General features: G+C 32.1%; 1 protein-coding gene across 1 annotated transcript in view; it reads left to right on the top strand.

Moving 5' to 3' along the window:
- LOC137655110 (protein Star-like) overlaps positions 1-15,155 on the top strand; it is a 19,667-nt gene extending 4,512 nt beyond the window's left edge. The window contains exons 2-7 of the mRNA XM_068388996.1: positions 216-349; positions 2,901-2,971; positions 3,196-3,351; positions 5,617-5,822; positions 12,264-12,411; positions 14,737-15,155. Coding sequence (XP_068245097.1) covers positions 250-349; positions 2,901-2,971; positions 3,196-3,351; positions 5,617-5,822; positions 12,264-12,411; positions 14,737-14,952 — 897 coding nt within the window. The 5' untranslated portion in view covers positions 216-249 and the 3' untranslated portion in view covers positions 14,953-15,155. The remainder of the gene's footprint in view (positions 1-215; positions 350-2,900; positions 2,972-3,195; positions 3,352-5,616; positions 5,823-12,263; positions 12,412-14,736) is intronic.
- Positions 15,156-25,000: the final 9,845 nt, after the last annotated feature.

Here is a 25,000-nt window from a genome sequence, read left to right on the forward strand (position 1 = left end):
TCAACATAATTCTAAAAGAGCAACTACATTTAAACGCTGCCCTAATATCTAGTTCTTTCAAAAGGGCTTTTATATATTAAAAAAAAAAATGTAATGCTTCTTTTTGCTCTAACTTAACACTATAAGATTTGTCATAAGCTTTAATCACACAGTTTTCTTAAAAGAGATTTATATTGAACTGAAACCTGTTAGATTAATCCCTTTGATAATTCCAGATCGAGCGACCAGCAACGAGATATCCTCGATACAATGACGTCAAGATTCCGGTTAAACGGGCTGATCATTGGGGTGGTGGTCGGCCTTGGAATTTTCTTCTTCTTTGGATCGTCGCTACAGAAATCTGTGAGGAGTGAGTGTTGTCTAAGAGTAACTCGTATATTATTATTATTATTATCATTATTATTACCTAAGCTACAACCCTAGTTGAAAAAGCAAGATGCTCTAAGCACAAGGGCTCCAACAGGGAAAAACACCCCAGTGAGGAAAGGAAATGAGGAAATAGATAAACGATATAAGAAGTAATGAACCATTTAGATAAAATATTTTAAAAACATTAACAACATTAAAACAGATATTTCATACATAAACTATAAAAAGAGACTTATGTCAGCCTGTTAAACACAAAAACATTTGCTGCAAGTTTGAACTTTTGAAGTTCTATTGATTCAAACTACCCGACTAGGAAGATCATTCCACAACTTAGTCACGGCTGAAATATCACGACCCATTGAGAAATCTCATTATGAAAGAACATTGGCCTACTGGAAACGTCCCTGCCTGGTGATTGCCAGACTGGGGTTCGAGTCCGGCTCAAACTCAGTTTCTTGTAGTGTCTGTAGCCTCACCATTCTTGTGAGCTAAGGAATGGGGGGTTTGGGGGAGCCTATATGTCTACCTGCTGAGCCATCAGATGCCATTGCCTGGCCCTCCCTAGTCCTAGCTTGGGTGGAGAGGGGGCTTGGTCACTGATCATATTTATATATGGTCAGTCTCTAGGGTATTGTCCTGATTGCTAGGGTAATATCATGTCCCTTTCCCCTGCCATTCGTGAGCGACCTTTAAAACATTTAAAACTCATAAAATGATGAGTTAATGAGTACAGTAGACTTCTAAGATGCAGATAATAGCAATAAAGTTTGAATATATTTTGCTCGTTTTATCATATGTTCTCATTTCATATTTTACTCAACAAGCATCGTGCAAAATTGATAATTATCGCGGAAAAACCATCAGCATTGTCATTCAAGTTCATTGTGTTTGAGAAGTTTTTATATGGTTGCATTCTCAGTCATCTTCTTTTTTGTCTGCATCTTTTCCCACTTTAATGTGGGGTCGATGTTTCTGGCCAGTGCTCTCCATCTACCTCTGTCCCACACTTCATCACCGGTTAATCCCTTTGATCGAAGGTCATCCTTGATACAGTCCATCCACCCTCGCTTGAGTCTCCCTTTCCTCGTTCCTTGTACCTCCATTTCCATCACTCTCCTCCCAGTATACTGTTCATTTCTTCTCATGACATGACCATACCACCTCAGTCTACTTTCTTGGATCTTATTTGATAGTTCTCTAACTCCTGTGGTACCCCTAATTACCTCATTTCGAATCTTACCTCTTCTTGTCACCCCACACATCCATCTCAACATTCTCATCTCTGCCACATCCAGCTAAAACTCTTCTGTCTTCTTTATTGCCCACATCACTGCTCTATACATCATTGACGGTCTCACAACTGTCCTGTGTAGTTTACCTTTCAACTTAACCCCTATTTTCCTGTCACATACCACTCCACACACTTTTTTTTTCCAATTCTTCCATCCTGCTTGTATTCTGTATCCTGCATTCTCAGTCATATTTCATATTAATAAACGAACATCTTTTCGTAATTGTAATCTGTTGGTACATATTTTCTCATTGTCACCTTACTTCAAACCCAACAACAGTAGAATAATGGACTAACTATTTGTAAAGTCACAAGAACCTTCCCAAAGTCTTATAATGATCTTAATTGTTATTTTTTATTTGTCCTTTTCATATCAGTCTTTCAGCAACTTCTTGTGTAACAAATATATTATTATTATTATTATTATCATTATTATTATTATTATTATTATTATTATTAAATGCTAAGCTACAACCCTAGCTGGAAAATCAGGATGCTATAAGCCCAGGGGCTCCAACAGGGAAAATAGCCCAGTGACGAAAGGAAACAAGGAAAAATAAAATATTTTAAGAATAGTAACATTAAAATAAATATTTCCGATATAAACTAAAAAAAATTAAACGAAACAAGAGGAAGAGAAAATAGAGAGAAAAGTGTGCCCGAGTGTACCCTCAAGCAAGAGAACTCTAACCAAAGATAGTGGAAGACCATGGTACAGAGGCTATGGCACTATCCAAGACTAGAGAACAATGGTTTGATTTTGGAGCGTCCTTCTCCTAAAAGAGCTGCTTACCATAGCTAAAGAGTCTCTTCTACCCTTACCGAGAGTGAAGTAGCCACTGAACAATTACATTGCAGTAGTTAACCCCTTGGGTGAAGAAGAATTGTTTGGTAATCTCAGTGTTGTCAGGTGTATGAGGACAGAGGAGAATCTGTAAAGAATAGGCCAGACTATTCGGTGTCTGTGTAGGCAAAGGGAAAGAACCGTAACCAGAGAGAAGGATCCAATGTAGTACTGTCTGGCCAGTCAAAGGACCCCATAACTCTCTAGTGGTAGTATCTCAACGGGCGGCTGGTGACCTAGCCAACCTACTACCTACCTAGGCTTTCTTTATTATGAATGAACATTTTATAAGTGCCATAGTGAAATTTTGCTTTACAAAAAAGTTGAAAATATGACCCCAATATTTGTGTGGCAATGAGTTTGTTTACATGTTTTTTTCTTTTTTTTTTATTTCAGGTAACTTAAGCCAAATGTTAGACTGTCCGTCTATGAAATCGGAGCGATATGTCACAATGGGAAACTATCAGGTAAGATAACTTTAATTTCCTCATGTTATGATACTTTCACTAGTGATGAAAATATTGACATTGATTACAAAAATGATCATACATTGAATAGATCTAATTCTAATGATATGCTAAGGTTTAGTGACCCTTCTCTGTAAATGGTTATGTTGTAGTTCAAGAACAAAGAGGATAATTAGCATATCAAGTTAATAACATTCTCATTTAAATAAACTTTACTCATACAGGGACTCGACCAAGAAGATCCAGCATTGATCCACTTTATAAGAGTCCTGATGCGTCCACCATCGACGAAGCCCTACAACCTGAGAAGCCCAGGAAAGAAGTATTTCACAATGGGGTATATTTCCAAGTACGTTGGAAATCTTTTTGGACCTGGAAAGGTAACACAACAATCCAATAGCAATATTTCACTTAATCTCTTGGAGGGGAATTTGATACCCTCTGTTTGCTATCCAGATACTATTTAGGACAACAATTCCATAGCAATATTTCACTTAATATCTTAGAGGGGAATTTGATACCTTCTGTTTGCTATCCAGATGCTAATTTGGACAAAAATCCCATAACAATATTTCACTTAATCTCTTGGAGGGGAATTTGATACCCTCTGTTTGCTATCCAGATACTATTTAGGACAACAATTCCATAGCAATATTTCACTTAATCTCTTGGAGGGAATCTGATACCCTCTGTTTGCTATCCAAATAGTCTTGGACCTTGCTACGGAGAGATTCGTGGTTGTATGATGCCAATAAAAACTATTTATAATGAATTCGCTGTTAGAATTTTCCCACTTCAAAAATCCATGTAAGAAACCTTAAATTTTTAGCTGGCATTTTTCTTTTTTCCTTATTGCTTTCAGCATAAAATCTACCACCACCAGTTTAGGTTGAAGTAAAACATTAACTGGTGATAGCATAACAATCCACCATTAATCTTCTAGCCTTCCATCCTAACCAAAGCATAGTCAACTTGATTTTCATTTTATCTACAGGTAACAAGACATTATTAAATTCCTTCCACATGTAACAAGACACAATGAGATTCCTTCCACATGTAACAAGACACAATTAGATTCCTTCCACATGTAACAAGACACAATTAGATTCTTTTTCATTCTTTTAAGCAAAGGTAGATTCCTTCCACATGTAAAAAGACACAATTAGATTTCTTCCACATGTAACAAGACACAATTAGATTCCTTCCACATGTAACAAGACATAATTAGATTTCTTCCACCTGTAACAAGACACAATTAGATTCCTTCCACATGTAACAAGACTCAATTAGATTCCTTCCACATGTAACAAGACACAATTAGACTCCTTCCACATGTAAAAAGAAACAATTAGATTCCTTCCACATGTAACAAGACACAATTAGATTCCTTCCACATGTAACAAGACACAATTAGATTCTTTTTTCATGAAACAATTAGATTTCTTCCACATGTAACAAGACACAATTAGACTCCTTCCACATGTAACAAGACACAATTAGATTCCTTCCACATGTAACAAGACACAATTAGATTCCTTCCACATGTAACAAGACACAATTAGATTCCTTCCACATGTAACAAGACACAATTAGACTCCTTCCACATGTAAAAAGACATAATTAGATTCCTTCCACATGTAACAAGACACAATTAGATTCCTTCCACATGTAACAAGACACAATTAGATTCCTTCCACATGTAACAAGACACAATTAGATTCCTTCCACATGTAAAAAGACACAATTAGATTTCTTCCACATGTAAAAAGACACAATTAGATTCCTTCCACATGTAACAAGACACAATTAGACTCCTTCCACATGTAAAAAGACACAATTAGATTCCTTCCACATGTAACAAGACACAATTAGATTCCTTCCACATGTAACAAGACACAATTAGATTCCTTACACATGTAACAAGACACAATTAGACTCCTTCCACATGTAACAAGACACAATTAGATTCCTTCCACATGTAACAAGACACAATTAGATTCCTTCCACATGTAACAAGACACAATTAGATTCTTTTTCATTCTTTTAAGCAGAGGTAGATTCCTTCCACATGTAAAAAGACACAATTAGATTCCTTCCACATGTAACAAGACACAATTAGATTCCTTCCACATGTAACAAGACACAATTAGATTATTTTTCATGAAACAATTAGATTTCTTCCACATGTAAAAAGACACAATTAGACTCCTTACACATGTAACAAGACACAATTAGATTCCTTCCACATGTAACAAGACACAATTAGATTATTTTTCATGAAACAATTAGATTTCTTCCACATGTAAAAAGACACAATTAGACTCCTTACACATGTAACAAGACACAATTAGATTCCTTCCACATGTAACAAGACACAATTAGATTATTTTTCATGAAACAATTAGATTTCTTCCACATGTAAAAAGACACAATTAGACTCCTTCCACATGTAACAAGACACAATTAGATTCCTTCCACATGTAACAAGACACAATTAGATTTCTTCCACATGTAACAAGACACAATTAGATTCCTTCCACATGTAACAAGACACAATTAGATTCATTTTCATTCTTTTAAGCAGAGGTAGATTCCTTCCACATGTAATAAGACACAAAATGATTCCTTTTCATTCTTTTAAACAGAGGAAAGGATTTTTTGTTGAGGTAGGGGCTAACGATGGAGAGACATCGAGCGTCACAATGTACCTTGAGAGGGAACTTGGCTTCAACGGACTACTCATTGAAGGAAGCCCAAGATTGTACGAGCAGGTCGTGAAGAAAGAGAGGAAAGCTTACTCGATCCAAGCCGCCCTATCGCCGACTAGGACGTCCGAGGAACTTTTGTTCGCGTAAGTATTTAACAGAGTTTAATGATGCTTATTTCCTTACGTTTCAAAGCACCATTTTCTGAGGAACTTTTGTTTGCGTAAATATCTAACAAGAGTTTGATGATGCTTATTTCCTTACGTTTCAAAGCACCATGTCCCGAGGAACTTTTGTTTGCGTAAGTATTTAACAAGAGTTTGATGATGCTTATTTCCTTACTTTTCAAAGCACCATTTTCCGAGGAACTTTTGTTTGCGTAAGTATTTAACAAGAGTTTGATGATGCTTATTTCCTTACTTTTCAAAGCACCATTTTCCGAGGAACTTTTGTTTGCGTAAGTATCTAACAAGAGTTTGATGATGCTTATTTCCTTACTTTTCAAAGCACCATTTTCCGAGGAACTTTTGTTTGCGTAAGTATCTAACAAGAGTTTGATGATGCTTATTTCCTTATATTCCAAAGCACCATTTTCCGAGGAACTTTTGTTTGCGTAAGTATCTAACAAGAGTTTGATGATGCTTATTTCCCTATATTCCAAAGCACCATTTTCCGAGGAACTTTAGTTTGCGTAAGTATCTAACAAGAGTTTGATGATGCTTATTTCCTTACTTTTCAAAGCACCATTTTCCGAGGAACTTTTGTTTGCGTAAGTATCTAACAAGAGTTTGATGATGCTTATTTCCTTATACAGTATTCCAAAGCACCATTTTCCGAGGAACTTTTGTTTGCGTAAGTATCTAACAAGAGTTTGATGATGCTTATTTCCTTATATTCCAAAGCACCATTTTCCGAGGAACTTTTGTTTGCGTAAGTATCTAACAAGAGTTTGATGATGCTTATTTCCTTATATTCCAAAGCACCATTTTCCGAGGAACTTTTGTTTGCGTAAGTATCTAACAAGAGTTTGATGATGCTTATTTCCTTATATTCCAAAGCACCATTTTCCGAGGAACTTTTGTTTGCGTAAGTATCTAACAAGAGTTTGATGATGCTTATTTCCTTATATTCCAAAGCACCATTTTCCGAGGAACTTTTGTTTGCGTAAGTATGTAACAAGAGTTTGATGATGCTTATTTCCTTATATTCCAAAGCACCATTTTCCGAGGAACTTTTGTTTGCGTAAGTATCTAACAAGAGTTTGATGATGCTTATTTCCTTATATTCCAAAGCACCATTTTCCGAGGAACTTTTGTTTGCGTAAGTATCTAACAGAGTTTGATGATGCTTATTTCCTTATACAGTATTCCAAAGCACCATTTTCCGAGGAACTTTTGTTTGCGTAAGTATCTAACAAGAGTTTGATGATGCTTATTTCCTTATATTCCAAAGCACCATTTTCCGAGGAACTTTTGTTTGCGTAAGTATCTAACAAGAGTTTGATGATGCTTATTTCCTTATATTCCAAAGCACCATTTTCCGAGGAACTTTTGTTTGCGTAAGTATGTAACAAGAGTTTGATGATGCTTATTTCCTTATATTCCAAAGCACCATTTTCCGAGGAACTTTTGTTTGCGTAAGTATCTAACAAGAGTTTGATGATGCTTATTTCCTTATATTCCAAAGCACCATTTTCCGAGGAACTTTTGTTTGCGTAAGTATCTAACAAGAGTTTGATGATGCTTATTTCCTTATATTCCAAAGCACCATTTTCCGAGGAACTTTTGTTTGCGTAAGTATCTAACAGAGTTTGATGATGCTTATTTCCTTATACAGTATTCCAAAGCACCATTTTCCGAGGAACTCTTGTTTGCGTAAGTATCTAACAAGAGTTTGATGATGCTTATTTCCTTATATTCCAAAGCACCATTTTCCGAGGAACTTTTGTTTGCGTAAGTATCTAACAGAGTTTGATGATGCTTATTTCCTTATATTCCAAAGCACCATTTTCCGAGGAACTTTTGTTTGCTTAAGTATCTAACAAGAGTTTGATGATGCTTATTTCCTTATATTCCAAAGCACCATTTTCCGAGGAACTTTTGTTTGCTTAAGTATCTAACAAGAGTTTGATGATGCTTATTTCCTTATATTCCAAAGCACCATTTTCCGAGGAACTTTTGTTTGCTTAAGTATCTAACAAGAGTTTGATGATGCTTATTTCCTTATATTCCAAAGCACCATTTTCCGAGGAACTTTTGTTTGCTTAAGTATCTAACAAGAGTTTGATGATGCTTATTTCCTTATATTCCAAAGCACCATTTTCCGAGGAACTTTTGTTTGCTTAAGTATCTAACAAGAGTTTGATGATGCTTATTTCCTTATATTCCAAAGCACCATTTTCCGAGGAACTTTTGTTTGCGTAAGTATCTAACAAGAGTTTGATGATGCTTATTTCCTTATATTCCAAAGCACCATTTTCCGAGGAACTTTTGTTTGCGTAAGTATCTAACAAGAGTTTGATGATGCTTATTTCCTTACTTTTCAAAGCACCATTTTCCGGGGAACTTTTGTTTGCGTAAGTATCTAACAAGAGTTTGATGATGCTTATTTCCTTACTTTTCAAAGCACCATTTTCCGGGGAACTTTTGTTTGCGTAAGTATCTAACAAGAGTTTGATGATGCTTATTTCCTTATATTCCAAAGCACCATTTTCCGGGGAACTTTTGTTTGCGTAAGTATCTAACAAGAGTTTGATGATGCTTATTTCCTTATATTCCAAAGCACCATTTTCCGGGGAACTTTTGTTTGCGTAAGTATCTAACAAGAGTTTGATGATGCTTATTTCCTTATATTCCAAAGCACCATTTTCCGAGGAACTTTTGTTTGCGTAAGTATCTAACAAGAGTTTGATGATGCTTATTTCCTTATATTCCAAAGCACCATTTTCCGAGGAACTTTTGTTTGCGTAAGTATCTAACAGAGTTTGATGATGCTTATTTCCTTATATTCCAAAGCACCATTTTCCGAGGAACTTTTGTTTGCTTAAGTATCTAACAAGAGTTTGATGATGCTTATTTCCTTATATTCCAAAGCACCATTTTCCGAGGAACTTTTGTTTGCGTAAGTATCTAACAAGAGTTTGATGATGCTTATTTCCTTATATTCCAAAGCACCATTTTCCGAGGAACTTTTGTTTGCGTAAGTATCTAACAAGAGTTTGATGATGCTTATTTCCTTATATTCCAAAGCACCATTTTCCGAGGAACTTTTGTTTGCGTAAGTATCTAACAAGAGTTTGATGATGCTTATTTCCTTATATTCCAAAGCACCATTTTCCGAGGAACTTTTGTTTGCGTAAGTATCTAACAAGAGTTTGATGATGCTTATTTCCTTATATTCCAAAGCACCATTTTCCGAGGAACTTTTGTTTGCGTAAGTATCTAACAAGAGTTTGATGATGCTTATTTCCTTATATTCCAAAGCACCATTTTCCGAGGAACTTTTGTTTGCGTAAGTATCTAACAAGAGTTTGATGATGCTTATTTCCTTATATTCCAAAGCACCATTTTCCGAGGAACTTTTGTTTGCGTAAGTATCTAACAAGAGTTTGATGATGCTTATTTCCTTACTTTTCAAAGCACCATTTTCCGAGGAACTTTTGTTTGCGTAAGTATCTAACAAGAGTTTGATGATGCTTATTTCCTTACTTTTCAAAGCACCATTTTCCGAGGAACTTTTGTTTGCGTAAGTATCTAACAAGAGTTTGATGATGCTTATTTCCTTACTTTTCAAAGCACCATTTTCCGAGGAACTTTTGTTTGCGTAAGTATCTAACAAGAGTTTGATGATGCTTATTTCCTTATATTCCAAAGCACCATTTTCCGAGGAACTTTTGTTTGCGTAAGTATCTAACAAGAGTTTGATGATGCTTATTTCCTTACTTTTCAAAGCACCATTTTCCGAGGAACTTTTGTTTGCGTAAGTATCTAACAAGAGTTTGATGATGCTTATTTCCTTACTTTTCAAAGCACCATTTTCCAAGGAACTTTTGTTTGCGTAAGTATCTAACAAGAGTTTGATGATGCTTATTTCCTTATATTCCAAAGCACCATTTTCCGAGGAACTTTTGTTTGCGTAAGTATCTAACAGAGTTTGATGATGCTTATTTCCTTATACAGTATTCCAAAGCACCATTTTCCGAGGAACTTTTGTTTGCGTAAGTATCTAACAAGAGTTTGATGATGCTTATTTCCTTATATTCCAAAGCACCATTTTCCGAGGAACTTTTGTTTGCGTAAGTATCTAACAAGAGTTTGATGATGCTTATTTCCTTATATTCCAAAGCACCATTTTCCGAGGAACTTTTGTTTGCGTAAGTATCTAACAAGAGTTTGATGATGCTTATTTCCTTATATTCCAAAGCACCATTTTCCGAGGAACTTTTGTTTGCGTAAGTATCTAACAAGAGTTTGATGATGCTTATTTCCTTACTTTTCAAAGCACCATTTTCCGAGGAACTTTTGTTTGCGTAAGTATCTAACAAGAGTTTGATGATGCTTACTTCCTTACTTTTCAAAGCACCATTTTCCGAGGAACTTTTGTTTGCGTAAGTATGTAACAAGAGTTTGATGATGCTTATTTCCTTATATTCCAAAGCACCATTTTCCGAGGAACTTTTGTTTGCGTAAGTATCTAACAAGAGTTTGATGATGCTTATTTCCTTATATTCCAAAGCACCATTTTCCGAGGAACTTTTGTTTGCTTAAGTATCTAACAAGAGTTTGATGATGCTTATTTCCTTATATTCCAAAGCACCATTTTCCGAGGAACTTTTGTTTGCGTAAGTATGTAACAAGAGTTTGATGATGCTTATTTCCTTACATTTCAAAGCACCATTTTCGTTCTTTGCAAACTCTTTCTATCATTCATACTGATAATGATGATGCTTTGAATAATAGACTTTTGGTTTCTGTTAAACTGCGAATGTCATCTCTTTTACAAACAGGAAATACTATCCTTGTATAATCCCTTTTTTATCAGACCTGAAAAATCTGGTGTTCGATTCCTGCTCAAACTTGTTAGTTTCTTTTGGTCGCTGCAATCTCACCATCCTTATGAGTTAAGGATGGGGTGTTTGGGGAAGCTTACAGGTCTATCTGCTGAGTTATCAGCAGCCATATCCTTGTCGTACTCGGTCCTAGTTTGGGTGGAGTGGGGGCTTGTGCGCTGATCAATGGCCACTTCAGGAGCCTTTTGAGTTAGATATTTGATGCTGGTCATCTAAATGTCATTGATAAGTATAGGTCAGGAATTTTAGATTCTCTATAGCAGTCTTTACAACAACAACAACAACAACAACAACTTGGGGAGTGTCATAGCCTCTGTACTATGGTCTTCCACTGTTTTGGGTTAGAGTTTTCTTGTTTGAAGGTACACTCGCGCACTCTATTCTATCTTATTTCTTTTCTTCTTGTTTTGTTAAAGTTTTTATAGTTTATATAGGAAATATTTATTCTAATGTCGTTACTGTTCTTAAAATATCTAATTTTCCTTTGTTTCCTTTCTTCAGTGGGCTATTTTCCCTGTTGGACCCCTGGGCTTATAGCATCCTGCTTTTCCAACTAGGGTTGAACCGTAACCAGAGAGAAGGATCCAATGTAGTACCATCTGGCCGGTCAAAAGACCCCATAACTCTCTAGCGGTAGTATCTCAACGGGTGACTGGTGCCCTGGCCAACCTACTACCTACGTAATAATAATAATAATAATAATAATAATAATAATAATAATAATAATAAATGCATTTATGGGAAAATCAACTATTCAGGGAAGCATCATGATGTTTTAATACTTTTTCTCATGAAAAGTTTTCGTGTTTTTTATCTAATAAAGTCCTGACTATATATGTACGGTTTCAGGAGCGCGCTTTCCCTAAAGAGTTATGCTGGATAGCCAAGAGATTTTTATTGAATAAGAATAGGTACACAACAGAAATGAGGGGGTTGTCTTAGAGAGAGCGAAATATTAATGCCTATGTATATATATATATATATATATATATATATATATATATATATATATATATATATATACATATATATGAACACATATATATATATATATATATTTGTTTATTTATGTAGTTTATAAAACGCACGTAAACACAAATATATGTATATATACACACACACACACATATATATATATATATATATATATATATATATATATATGTACAGTATATATATATATATATATATATATATATATATATATATATATATACATGTAATCACACGCATTTACTGTATATATAAAATCTATAGTATATGTACAAATATATGTATGTATATATATATATATATATATATATATATATATATATATATATACATATATATATGTATATATACATATATATATATATATATATATATATATATATATATATATATATATATATATATACATACATATATATATATATATATATATATATATATATATATATATATACATATATATAAATTGTATACACGCGTGTGTTTGCGTTTGTCTACTCTTACATATTTTTCTCTCTTCTCCTAGCGGAGGTGGTCAGCAGGGCCATCTAGTGGACGAAAAGAGCAAGAACAGCATCCTAGTGCCAGCTTTTCCCTTTTACTCCATCCTTCGCGCCATCAACGTCTCCTTCATCGACGTCTTCAGTCTGGATATCGAAGGATTTGAGTATAAGGTTAGGGCGACTGCTGTTTTAATTGTTCATTACTTCTCTTGTAGTTTATTTATTGCCTTATTTCCTTTCCCTGTTGGAGCCCTTGGTCTTACAACATCTTGCTTCTCCAACCATGGTTGTTAGTTATTTTGTTATGATAATAATAATAATAATAATGATAATAATAATAATAATAATAATAATAATAATAATAATAATAATAATTATAATGGTAATAATAATAATAATAACAATTAAAAATATAATAATAATAATAATAATAATAATAATAATAATAATAATAATAATAATAATAATAAGAGTAATAAAGAATATAATAATAATAATAATAATAACAACAATAATAATAATAATAATAATAATAATAATAATAATAATAATAATAATAATATGTCAGTTTTAGCCATTATGTCTAGCAGGAAAAAATTCTTCAAACATATCCAGTGGTCAAATACTTCTGGGATAGTTTGTAAAATAATTTCATAATTTCCCTGTAATTCAATTAAGATTATTATTTGTCTCCATTCGTTCTATCTTTCTTAGATTTATTCTTTACTATTCGTTTTACTTTTTTTTTTTTTTTTTTTTTTTTTTTTTTTTTTTTTTTTTTTTTTTTTTTAAAGTTTGGTGCTTATCCAACAATAATGAAAATATTCTAAGAATAATTACATTTGTATGTGTATGGCATCTGTTAAACCTTAAATTCTCATCAAAAAAAATTATTTTTTCACATTTAGACTCTTTTTTCTTTAATCAATATATTTCTTCGTTATAAAAGTTTACATTTCTTTGCTTTAAAAACTTTTATCGAAATGAGCCAGGCTGTTGTTTACTACAATTCAAAATAAATAATCTGTAAATACATTTCGTATGGATAATGAATTTTGGTCCATTTTTTTCTTATTTAAAAAAAAAAGCCAATGAAAAATATGCAAGATTTCCAACTCTATTAGAGTTGACTAAATATCTGTAAGATGATTTTTTTTAAAGATATTTCATTTTGGGAGTGATTATTTATCCTATGATTTTTAAAATCTTTTATTTTCTTTTTGACTGGTGATCAGAAAGTCTAACTTAAGAAAAGTTAAAACATGACTACCGTGTTTGAATAATCAGTTTCAATTAGTAATAGCAAGATATATTCTATATATATATATATATATATATATATATATATATATATATATGTCTGTATATATATATATATGTATATATATGTTATATATATATACATATATATATATACACACACACACACACACACATATATATATATATATATATATATATATATATATATATATATATATATATATATATATATATATATATATATATACCCGTGTTTGCGTTCATCTGCGCCTATACTCAGAAAATCCAAAGGAGTTATTTTAAATAAATAGGAAAAAATATCTGCTCTATAATTATCTACTACTTCACTGTTAAGACTGACTTGCTTCGACATCGTACTTACACGTAAAAGTATCTAACTCTAAAATGTGTCATAAAGTAAAGACGAAATCCTTGTACTTTATCTGCCACTTCTTGTGCAAACTGGAGTACTTAAACGTAAACCCAGGACGAAATCGATCATTAAATACAGTAAAATGTTATTGGCATTGAAGTGTATAAGGAAATAATAAAACCTGAGTTAGGTTAAACTGAGTGAGGCCTAGCGCATTTGACAAGCTAAGTCGGTGACTCATCTATAATCTCCTAGCTGGCAGACCCTCTCTAAACCTATTCACCTGTGACGGGCCGAGAGAAGGTTGTGACTCAAAGGCAGGGTAAGAGCAACTGAGTAAATTTATTATAGAAAACACTCCTTTATATACAAAACCTTAAGGCAACAGGAAATTTCATGTTCGAAAAACAGACAATGTTACAGAGGAGAAACGCAGACATGTTTATTCTGGTTCTTTTTAGTGCGAGGGAAGAGCGAAGATACAAGGATAATATATACAAAATGAATTATGTACGATCGTGTGACACACCGTTGACTCTTTCTAGCAGGAAAAGTATCATGTTTAATAAAGACGAAATCTAAAATCATATTTGCTACTTTCCTGTTATTACCCCACCAGTAATTTCCGATATAACCCTCATACTATTTTTTAGGTTAGGTTAGGTTAGGTTTGAATTTTATCCATCTACAGTTTAGATAATATTTTACTAACTTAACCTAACCTAACCTAAAAAATTAGTATTGGGGTCATATTGGAAATTAGTGGTGGGGCAATAACAGGAAAGTACCTCATATTTCAATAAGTTATAATTTGAAGTAATTTTCAGAAGAGACAAATATATTTATTTTTTTAATTGCAGGTTTTGAAGACCATCCCATTCGAGAAGATAAAGGTAGGCGTATTTGTTGTCGAGTATACTCTCATGTCGGAGCCTCGTGAGGAAATGGTCGAGTTTATGGACAGACTTGGGTATAAGAAGATTCATGACAACAAGATGGATTACGTATTCGCTGATCCAGATTATTTACGGAAACTGCCTGGATGGAATTCACAACAACAGAAAAAAATACGTTAAATATGTTATAAAAAATTTACGTTTTTTGCTGATCTAGTTTATTTGCGGAAACTGCCTGGATGGAATTCACAACAGAAAAATAAGCTTTAAAAATGTTATAAAAAAAATTACGTGTCTTTTGCTGATCTGATTTATTTGCGGAAACTGGCCTTGATGGAATTCACAACAGAAAAAAAAGTTTTTAAAATGTTATGAAAGTAAAAAAAGTTATAAAAAATAATTACGTTTTTTTTTTTTTTTTTTTTTTTTTTTTTTTTTTTTTTTTTTTTTTTTTTTTTTTTTTTTTTTTGCTGATCTAGCTTATTTACGGAAACTGCCTGGATGGAATTCACAACAGAAAAAAATGCTTTGAAAATGCTATGAAAGTAAAAAAAAGTTATAAAAAAAAAATACGGTTTTTTGCTGATCTGTTTTATGTACGGAAACTGCCAGGATGGAATTTACAACAGAAAAAATTGCTTTAAAAATGTTATGAAAGTATAAAGTTATAAAACAAATTACGTTTTTTTTTTTTTTTTTTTTTTTTTTTTTGCTGATCTGGTTTATTTAGGGAAACTGCCTGGATGGAATTCATAACAGAAACAATTGCTTTAAAAATTGTTATAAAAGTAATAAAGTTATAAAAATGGTCCCGGTAAAAAGAATCTATTCTTATAATAGTACTTTCTTATTTATCTTCAATATTGGCAGCTTGTCCCAACAGAAACAATTGCTTTACAAATTATTATGAAAGTAATAGTTATAAAAAAAATGTTCCATTAAAAGAATCTATTTTTATCATAGTCTTCTCTTCTGTATCTTCAATATTGTCACCTTTGTTTTCTATATATAAAATCGAACAATTGTTAGAAATGTAAATTTTGCTGAATGTGATTCTGACTTCCATAATCCAATCAGAATTCATTTCATCAAGTCAGCCTAATTTTCTTTGATTCTTTATTCCTTATATCCTCATCAAATATGATATAAGCTAATTTATAATTTTTTGTTTTTTTATGTACTGTTCTCTTAATTTATAAGAATACTTGGTCTTAGTTTTAAGGTACAAATCTTCTGCCCCAAAATCATGTGTGAAATAAACTATTAGTTTTAAGTCATGCTGCTTGAACAAATCACTATTTATCCTTAAATCGATTCATGTGTCTCCATTGAACGTTTTGTCGGTAATGCCGATGAATAAAAATTCATTTTCCATATTCGTACTTTATGCATAATGCTCCTTTTCATATACCAACAATCAATTCACTAAGATATGATTTGAGGCAAAATGTTCTGTAATCGTTAACAATAAATGTATGTTTTGACTAAATCCTATTTCCATATTTCGTAGAAATAAAATTGAATCATTTTCTAATATTGTAATTTCTATCCTTTAAGATTGCATGTCTAAAAGAGCACTGAAATAGTAATAGACATATATGAACCCACATTTTGTACTGGGCCCCGAGACACAACACTAAAATCCCAGCCATTGACGCTTCAAAAAAAAAAAAAAAAAAAAAAAAAAAAAAAAAAAAAAAATATCGGGCCCTTTTCTACCTGGGACACAACACTAAAATCCAAGCCATTGACGCTTCAAAAAAAAAAAAAAAAAAAAAAAAAAAAAAATATCGGGCCCTTTTCTACCTGGGACACAACACTAAAATCCAAGCCATTGACGCTTCAAAAAAAAAAAAAAAAAAAAAAAAAAAAAAATCGGGCCCTTTTCTACCTGTGACACAACACTAAAATCCAAGCCATTGACGCTTAAAAAAAAAATAAAAAAAAATAAAAGAAACTGTCAAATCAAAATAAAATTTTTGGCTTCCATCCAGCAAAGACGTTCCTGCGCTAGAAAGAATAAGAAGCCTTGACTTAGTGCTGTTCTGTTTTGTCATACAGTATAAGACAATGCGTTGAAGTTGTCCGAGGTCCGAGTCTTCCTTCCATATATAATTCGAGTGGATTTTATCTCGATGTCATAAATGAATATCTGTTTACTTTATCAATTTTCTAAAGCTGGCGTTGATTTATTGGTGATGGGAAATCATAGTCAGTTACCCTATTGAGTAGCTGCAGTCGTAAATTTGCCCCGAATCTAATCCTTTGGAGCTAATGAAGCGTATTCTGACACAATTAGTTTTTCTTTAAATCTAAATAGCGCAGGATTATTATTATTATTATTATTATTACTAGCTAAGCTACAACCCTAAATGGATAAGCAGAATGCTATAAGCCCGAGGGCTCCAACAAGGGAAATAGCCCAGTGAGGAAAGGAAATCACAAGTAATTAAGAACTGAAATAAAATATTTTAGGAGTAGCAACATCAAAACAAATCAGATCAGTTCATAGTTTCTATATCTGATTTACAATATATGAAACTCGTTAGGTTAATTGGGTTTATTATTAGCAATTGTTTTTCTCATTATTTCATCTTGTCTTTTTATCGAAATCGCAGGTCAATTTAAAGTACACCTATTTAGCTTCTTTAGAATAACTGGGATATTACCTTTTTTTTTTTTTAATATAAAAGATTTAGAAGTTAAAATTCTTAAATATTTGCTCATACTAGATTACAGGAACTATGGTAGTTAGAATTCTCTTTAAGAATACATGAATATTCTATTCTTCTTACAATAAGTATACATATTTTCTTATTTTGAAAATAGTATATACATGATATTTACAACTTTAAAACGTTTTTGATTAGTCATTTAAAACAGCAAGTCATTTATTTCAATTTGTAATGTCGATGTCTAGTGCTCGTAACTGATAATCAAAAGGGATACAGCTGAAATCTAGTTTTTTTTGCAATATGTTGGAATGGAAAGTTTTTTTGCAATATGTTGTAATGGAAACGTTTTTTTTTTGCAATATGTTGGGATGGAAACATTTTTTTGCAATATGTTGGAATGGAAACGTTTCTTTGCAATATGTTGGAATGGAAACTTTTTTTGCAATATGTTTTAATGGAAACATTTTATTGCAATATGTTGGAATGGAAATATTTTTTGCAATGTGTTGGAATGGAAACTTTTTTTTGCAATGTGTTGGAATGGAAACTTTTTTTTGCAATGTGTTGGAATGGAAACTTTTTTTTGCAATGTGTTGGAATGGAAACTTTTTTTTGCAATGTGTTGGAATGGAAACTTTTTTTTGCAATGTGTTGGAATGGAAACTTTTTTTTGCAATGTGTTGGAATGGAAACTTTTTTTTGCAATGTGTTGGAATGGAAACTTTTTTTTGCAATATGTTGTATTGGAAACATTTTATTGCAATATGATGGAATGGAAACTTTTTTTTTGCAATATGTTGGAATGGAAACTTTTTTGCAATATATTGAATGGAATTTTTTTTTGCAATATGTTGGAATGGAAACTTTTTTTGCAATATGTTGGAATGGAAACTTTTTTTGCAATATGTTGGAATGGAAACGTTTTTTTGCAATATGTTGGAATGGAAACGTTTATTGGAATATGTTGGAATGGAAACTTTTTTTGCAATATGTTGGAATGGAAATGTTTTTTGCAATATGTTGGAATGGAAACGTTTTTTTGCAATCTGTTGGAATGGAAACGTTTATTGGAATATGTTGGAATGGAAACTTTTTTTGCAATATGTTGGAATGGAAACTTATTTTGCAACATGTTGGAATGGAAACGTTTTTTTGCAATCTGTTGGAATGGAAACTTTTTTGCAATATGTTGGAATGGAAACTTTTTTGGCAATATGTTGGAATGGAAACTTTTTTTGCAATATGTTGGAATGGAAACGTTTTTTATGCAATATGTTGGAATGGAAACGTTTTTTTGCAATATGTTGGAATTGAAACTTTTTTTGCAATATGTTGGAATGGAAACGTTTTATTGCAATATGTTGGAATGGAAACGTTTTTTGTAATATGTTGGAATGGAAACGTTTTTTTGCAATGTGTTGGTATGGAAACTTTTTTTGCAATATGTTGGAATGGAAACGTTTTTTGCAATATGTTGGAATTGAAACTTTTTTTGCAATATGTTGGAATGGAAACGTTTTTTTGCAATATGTTGGAATGGAAACTTTTTTTGCAATATGTTGGAATGGAAACGTTTTTTTGCAATATGTTGGAATTGAAACTTTTTTTGCAATATGTTGGAATGGAAACGTTTTATTGCAATATGTTGGAATGGAAACGTTTTTTGTAATATGTTGGAATGGAAACTTTTTTTGCAATATGTTGGTATGGAAACTTTTTTTGCAATATGTTGGAATGGAAACGTTTTTTGCAATATGTTGGAATGGAAACTTTTTTTGCAATATGTTGGAATGGAAACGTTTTTTTGCAATATGTTGGAATGGAAACTTTTTTTGCAATATGTTGGAATTGAAACTTTTTTTGCAATATGTTGGAATGGAAACGTTTTATTGCAATATGTTGGAATGGAAACGTTTTTTGTAATATGTTGGAATGGAAACGTTTTTTTGCAATATGTTGGTATGGAAACTTTTTTTGCAATATGTTGGAATGGAAACGTTTTTTGCAATATGTTGGAATGGAAACTTTTTTTGCAATATGTTGGAATGGAAACTTTTTTTGCAATATGTTGGAATGGAAACTTTTTTTGCAATATGTTGGAATGGAAACGTTTTTTTGCAATATGTTGGAATTGAAACTTTTTTTGCAATATGTTGGAATGGAAACGTTTTATTGCAATATGTTGGAATGGAAACGTTTTTTGTAATATGTTGGAATGGAAACGTTTTTTTGCAATATGTTGGTATGGAAACTTTTTTGCAATATGTTGGAATGGAAACTTTTTTTGCAATATGTTGGAATGGAAACGTTTTTTATGCAATATGTTGGAATGGAAACGTTTTTTTGCAATATGTTGGAATTGAAACTTTTTTTGCAATATGTTGGAATGGAAACGTTTTATTGCAATATGTTGGAATGGAAACGTTTTTTTGCAATATGTTGGAATGGAAACTTTTTTTGCAATATGTTGGAATGGAAACTTTTTTTGCAATATGTTGGAATGGAAACGTTTTATTGCAATATGTTGGAATGGAAACTTTTTTTGCAATATGTTGGAATGGAAACTTTTTTTGCAATATGTTGGAATGGAAACGTTTTTTTGCAATATGTTGGAATGGAAACTTTTTTTGCAATATGTTGGAATGGAAACGTTTTTTGCAATATGTTGGAATGGAAACGTTTTATTGCAATATGTTGGAATGGAAACGTTTTTTTGCAATATGTTGGAATGGAAACTTTTTTTGCAATATGTTGGAATGGAAACGTTTTTTTTGCAATATGTTGGAATTGAAACTTTTTTTGCAATATGTTGGAATGGAAACGTTTTATTGCAATATGTTGGAATGGAAACGTTTTTTGTAATATGTTGGAATGGAAACGTTTTTTTGCAATATGTTGGTATGGAAACTTTTTTTGCAATATGTTGGAATGGAAACTTTTTTTGCAATATGTTGGAATGGAAACGTTTTTTTGCAATATGTTGGAATTGAAACTTTTTTGCAATATGTTGGAATGGAAACGTTTTATTGCAATATGTTGGAATGGAAACGTTTTTTGTAATATGTTGGAATGGAAACGTTTTTTTGCAATATGTTGGTATGGAAACTTTTTTTGCAATATGTTGGAATGGAAACGTTTTTTGCAATATGTTGGAATGGAAACTTTTTTTGCAATATGTTGGAATGGAAACGTTTTTTTGCAATATGTTGGAATGGAAACTTTTTTTGCAATATGTTGGAATGGAAACGTTTTTTTGCAATATGTTGGAATTGAAACTTTTTTTGCAATATGTTGGAATGGAAACGTTTTATTGCAATATGTTGGAATGGAAACGTTTTTTGTAATATGTTGGAATGGAAACGTTTTTTTGCAATATGTTGGTATGGAAATTTTTTTGCAATATGTTGGAATGGAAACGTTTTTTGCAATATGTTGGAATGGAAACTTTTTTTGCAATATGTTGGAATGGAAACGTTTTTTTGCAATATGTTGGAATGGAAACTTTTTTTGCAATATGTTGGAATGGAAACGTTTTTTTGCAATATGTTGGAATTGAAACTTTTTTTGCAATATGTTGGAATGGAAACGTTTTATTGCAATATGTTGGAATGGAAACGTTTTTTGTAATATGTTGGAATGGAAACGTTTTTTTGCAATATGTTGGTATGGAAACTTTTTTTGCAATATGTTGGAATGGAAACGTTTTTTGCAATATGTTGGAATGGAAACTTTTTTTGCAATATGTTGGAATGGAAACGTTTTTTTGCAATATGTTGGAATGGAAACTTTTTTTGCAATATGTTGGAATGGAAACTTTTTTTGCAATATGTTGGAATGGAAACGTTTTTTATGCAATATGTTGGAATGGAAACGTTTTTTTGCAATATGTTGGAATGGAAACTTTTTTTGCAATATGTTGGAATGGAAACGTTTTATTGCAATATGTTGGAATGGAAACGTTTTTTGCAATATGTTGGTATGGAAACTTTTTTTGCAATATGTTGGAATGGAAACGTTTTTTTGCAATATGTTGGAATGGAAACTTTTTTTTGCAATATGTTGGAATGGAAACTTTTTTTGCAATATGTTAGAATGGAAACTTTTTTTGCAATATGTTAGAATGGAAACTTTTTTTTTGCAATATGTTGGAATGGAAACTTTTTTTGCAATATGTTAGAATGGAAACTTTTTTGCAATATGTTGGAATGGAAACTTTTTTTGCAATATGTTAGAATGGAAACTTTTTTGCAATATATTGGAATGGAAACTTTTTTTGCAATATGTTGGAATGGAAACGTTTTTTATGCAATATGTTGGAATGGAAACGTTTTTTTTGCAATATGTTGGAATGGAAACTTTTTTTTTGCAATATGTTGAAATGGAAACTTTTTTTGCAATATGTTAGAATGGAAACTTTTTTGCAATATGTTGGAATGGAAACTTTTTTGCAATATGTTGGAATGGAGACGTTTTTTGCAATATGTTGGAATGGAAACGTTTATTGCAATATGTTGGAATGGAAACTTTTTTGCAATATGTTGAAATGGAAACTTTTTTTGCAATATGTTAGAATGGAAACGTTTATTACAATATGTTGGAATGGAAACGTTTTATTGCAATATGTTGGAATGGAAACGTTTTTTTGCAATATGTTGGAATGGGAACTTTTTTTTTGTAATATGTTGGAATAAAAACTTTTTTGCAATATGTTGGTATGGCAACGTTTTTTGCAATATGTTGGAATGGAAACGCTTTTTGCAATATGTTGGAATGGAAACGTTTTTTTGCAATATGTTGGAATGGAAACGTTTTTTGCAATATGTTGGAATTGAAACCTTTTTTTTGTAATATGTTGGAATAAAAACTTTTTTGCAATATGTTGGTATGGCAACGTTTTTTTGCAATATGTTGGAATGGAAACGTTTTTTGCAATATGTTGGAATGGAAACTTTTTATTGCAATATGTTGGAATGGAAACGTTTTTTGCAATATGTTGAATTGGAAACATTTTTTCTTGTATTATGTTGGAATGGAAACTTTTTTGCAACATGTTGGTATGGAAACGTTTTTTGCAATATGTTGGAATGGAAACGTTTTTTGCAATATGTTGGAATGGAAACGTTTTTTGCAATATGTTGGAATGGAAACTTTTTTGCAACATGTTGGTATGGAAACGTTTTTTGCAATATGTTGGAATGGAAACGTTTTTTGCAATATGTTGGAATGGAAACGTTTTTTGCAATATGTTGGAATGGGAACTTTTTTTGCAATATGTTGGAATGGAAACGTTTTTTGCAATATGTTGGAATGGAAATGTTTTTTGCTATATGTTGGAATGGAAACTTTTTTTTTGCAATATGTCAGAATGGAAACGTTTTTTGCAATATGTTGGAATGGAAACTTTTTTTTTGCAATATGTTGGAATGGAAACGTTTTTTGCAATATGTTGGAATGGAAACGTTTTTTGCAATATGTTGGAATGGAAACTTTTTTGCAATATGATGGTATGGAAACGTTTTTTGCAATATGTTGGAAAGGAAACGTTTTTTTGCAATATGTTGGAATGGAAACATCTTTTCTTGCAATATGTTGGAATGGAAACGTTTTTTGCAATATATTGGTATGGCAATGTTTTTTGCAATATGTTGGAATGGAAACATCTTTTCTTGCAATATGTTGGAATGGAAACGTTTTTTTGCAATATGTCAGAATGGAAACGTTTTTTGCAATATGTTGGAATGGAAACTTTTTTTTTGCAATATGTTGGAATGGAAACGTTTTTTGCAATATGTTGGAATGGAAACGTTTTTTGCAATATGTTGGAATGGAAACGTTTTTTGCAATATGATGGTATGGAAACGTTTTTTGCAATATGTTGGAAAGGAAACGTTTTTTTTGCAATATGTTGGAATGGAAACATCTTTTCTTGCAATATGTTGGAATGGAAACGTTTTTTGCAATATATTGGTATGGCAATGTTTTTTGCAATATGTTGGAATGGAAACATCTTTTCTTGCAATATGTTGGAATGGAAACGTTTTTTTGCAATATGTCAGAATGGAAACGTTTTTTGCAATATGTTGGAATGGAAACTTTTTTTTTGCAATATGTTGGAATGGAAACGTTTTTTGCAATATGTTGGAATGGAAACGTTTTTTGCAATATGTTGGAATGGAAACTTTTTTGCAATATGATGGTATGGAAACGTTTTTTGCAATATGTTGGAAAGGAAACGTTTTTTGCAATATGTTGGAATGGAAACATCTTTTCTTGCAATATGTTGGAATGGAAACATTTTTTGCAATATATTGGTATGGCAATGTTTTTTGCAATATGTTGGAATGGAAAATCCTCCTTTTCTGAACTTGCTTATCCAATATTTACTCAGAGAAACTTTTCTTCATTACGTGATATTCTAAAGGATATTCTTATCATCACAATAGACTTAATCCAAGCTCTTTTATTCTTTATATTTCCTCCTCTTTTGTCGTAGGAGGTCATTCTTTACACCTGTTCATTTCATCCTGAGACAGTCCCGGGAATCCATTGTTTTCCTACGGGCAGCCTTTGCGCAAGATCCCGCGTCCTGCACCTTCGGTACAGGTCGTTTTATTGCCTGCCTGCCTGATCCTTTGTTTCGTCCGACAATGGCTTATTGCGCTTCCTTCCGGCTCTCCGCATTTCGCTTTTCATTTTTTTTTTCTTAAAGCATTGTCATAATATAAGATCATTTTGTCTAGAATTCTTATTTGAAAAATATAGATTTCTTTCTTTTAAAATATGAATCAGAATCATTCTGTTCTGTTTATGGGGAATGGAATAAGATAAGAATAAATAAAATCTCTTCTTCGGCCTCTTTCATGAGAATATGAATTATATCTTTTTTCGGATAGGCCTAACCAAACAGGAGTGAAAGCGAGGGAATTTATAAGGGCAATGGAAGTATATAAAGATATATATGATCAGCACCCAAGACCCCACTCCACCCAAGCTAGGGCCAGGGAGGCCCAGGCAATGGTAGCTGATGACTCAGCAGGTAGACCTCTAGGCTTCTCAAACACCCATCCCTAGCTCACTAGGATGGTGAGGTTGCAGACACTACAAGAAACAATCGAGTTGGAACTCATTAGGCTTTTTTAAGCATGAATATAAATCTTTGGAAACACCTTTGTTTCTATTCTTATTTTCAAGTACTATAGTTGCCTGCAATACAGCCCTTCAACATTATAGAATATATCGAGTATGTCCCTCGCCTTTTCTCCTTGCAATTTCCGTAACTGCAGTACAGAGATATTTCAAATCTTACTTCGAAAGATAAAAAATAGAAATATTCCAGTTTTCATTGTCAAGGCTTGTGGGGATCAGTAAATCCAAGAGTGTGTTTGGGAGTAGAAACAGTAGTTATTTTAGTTATGAAAATACAAATTGCTATGGGATGTGTTTACATATGTAAAATTTATATGTGCAGCATATACTGCTTTCATACAAAGACACACACACACACACACACACACACACATATATATATATATACATATATATATATATATATA

The sequence above is a fragment of the Palaemon carinicauda genome, chromosome 16 (genome assembly GCF_036898095.1).
Source record: "Palaemon carinicauda isolate YSFRI2023 chromosome 16, ASM3689809v2, whole genome shotgun sequence".
Taxonomy (NCBI): Eukaryota; Metazoa; Arthropoda; class Malacostraca; order Decapoda; family Palaemonidae; genus Palaemon; species Palaemon carinicauda.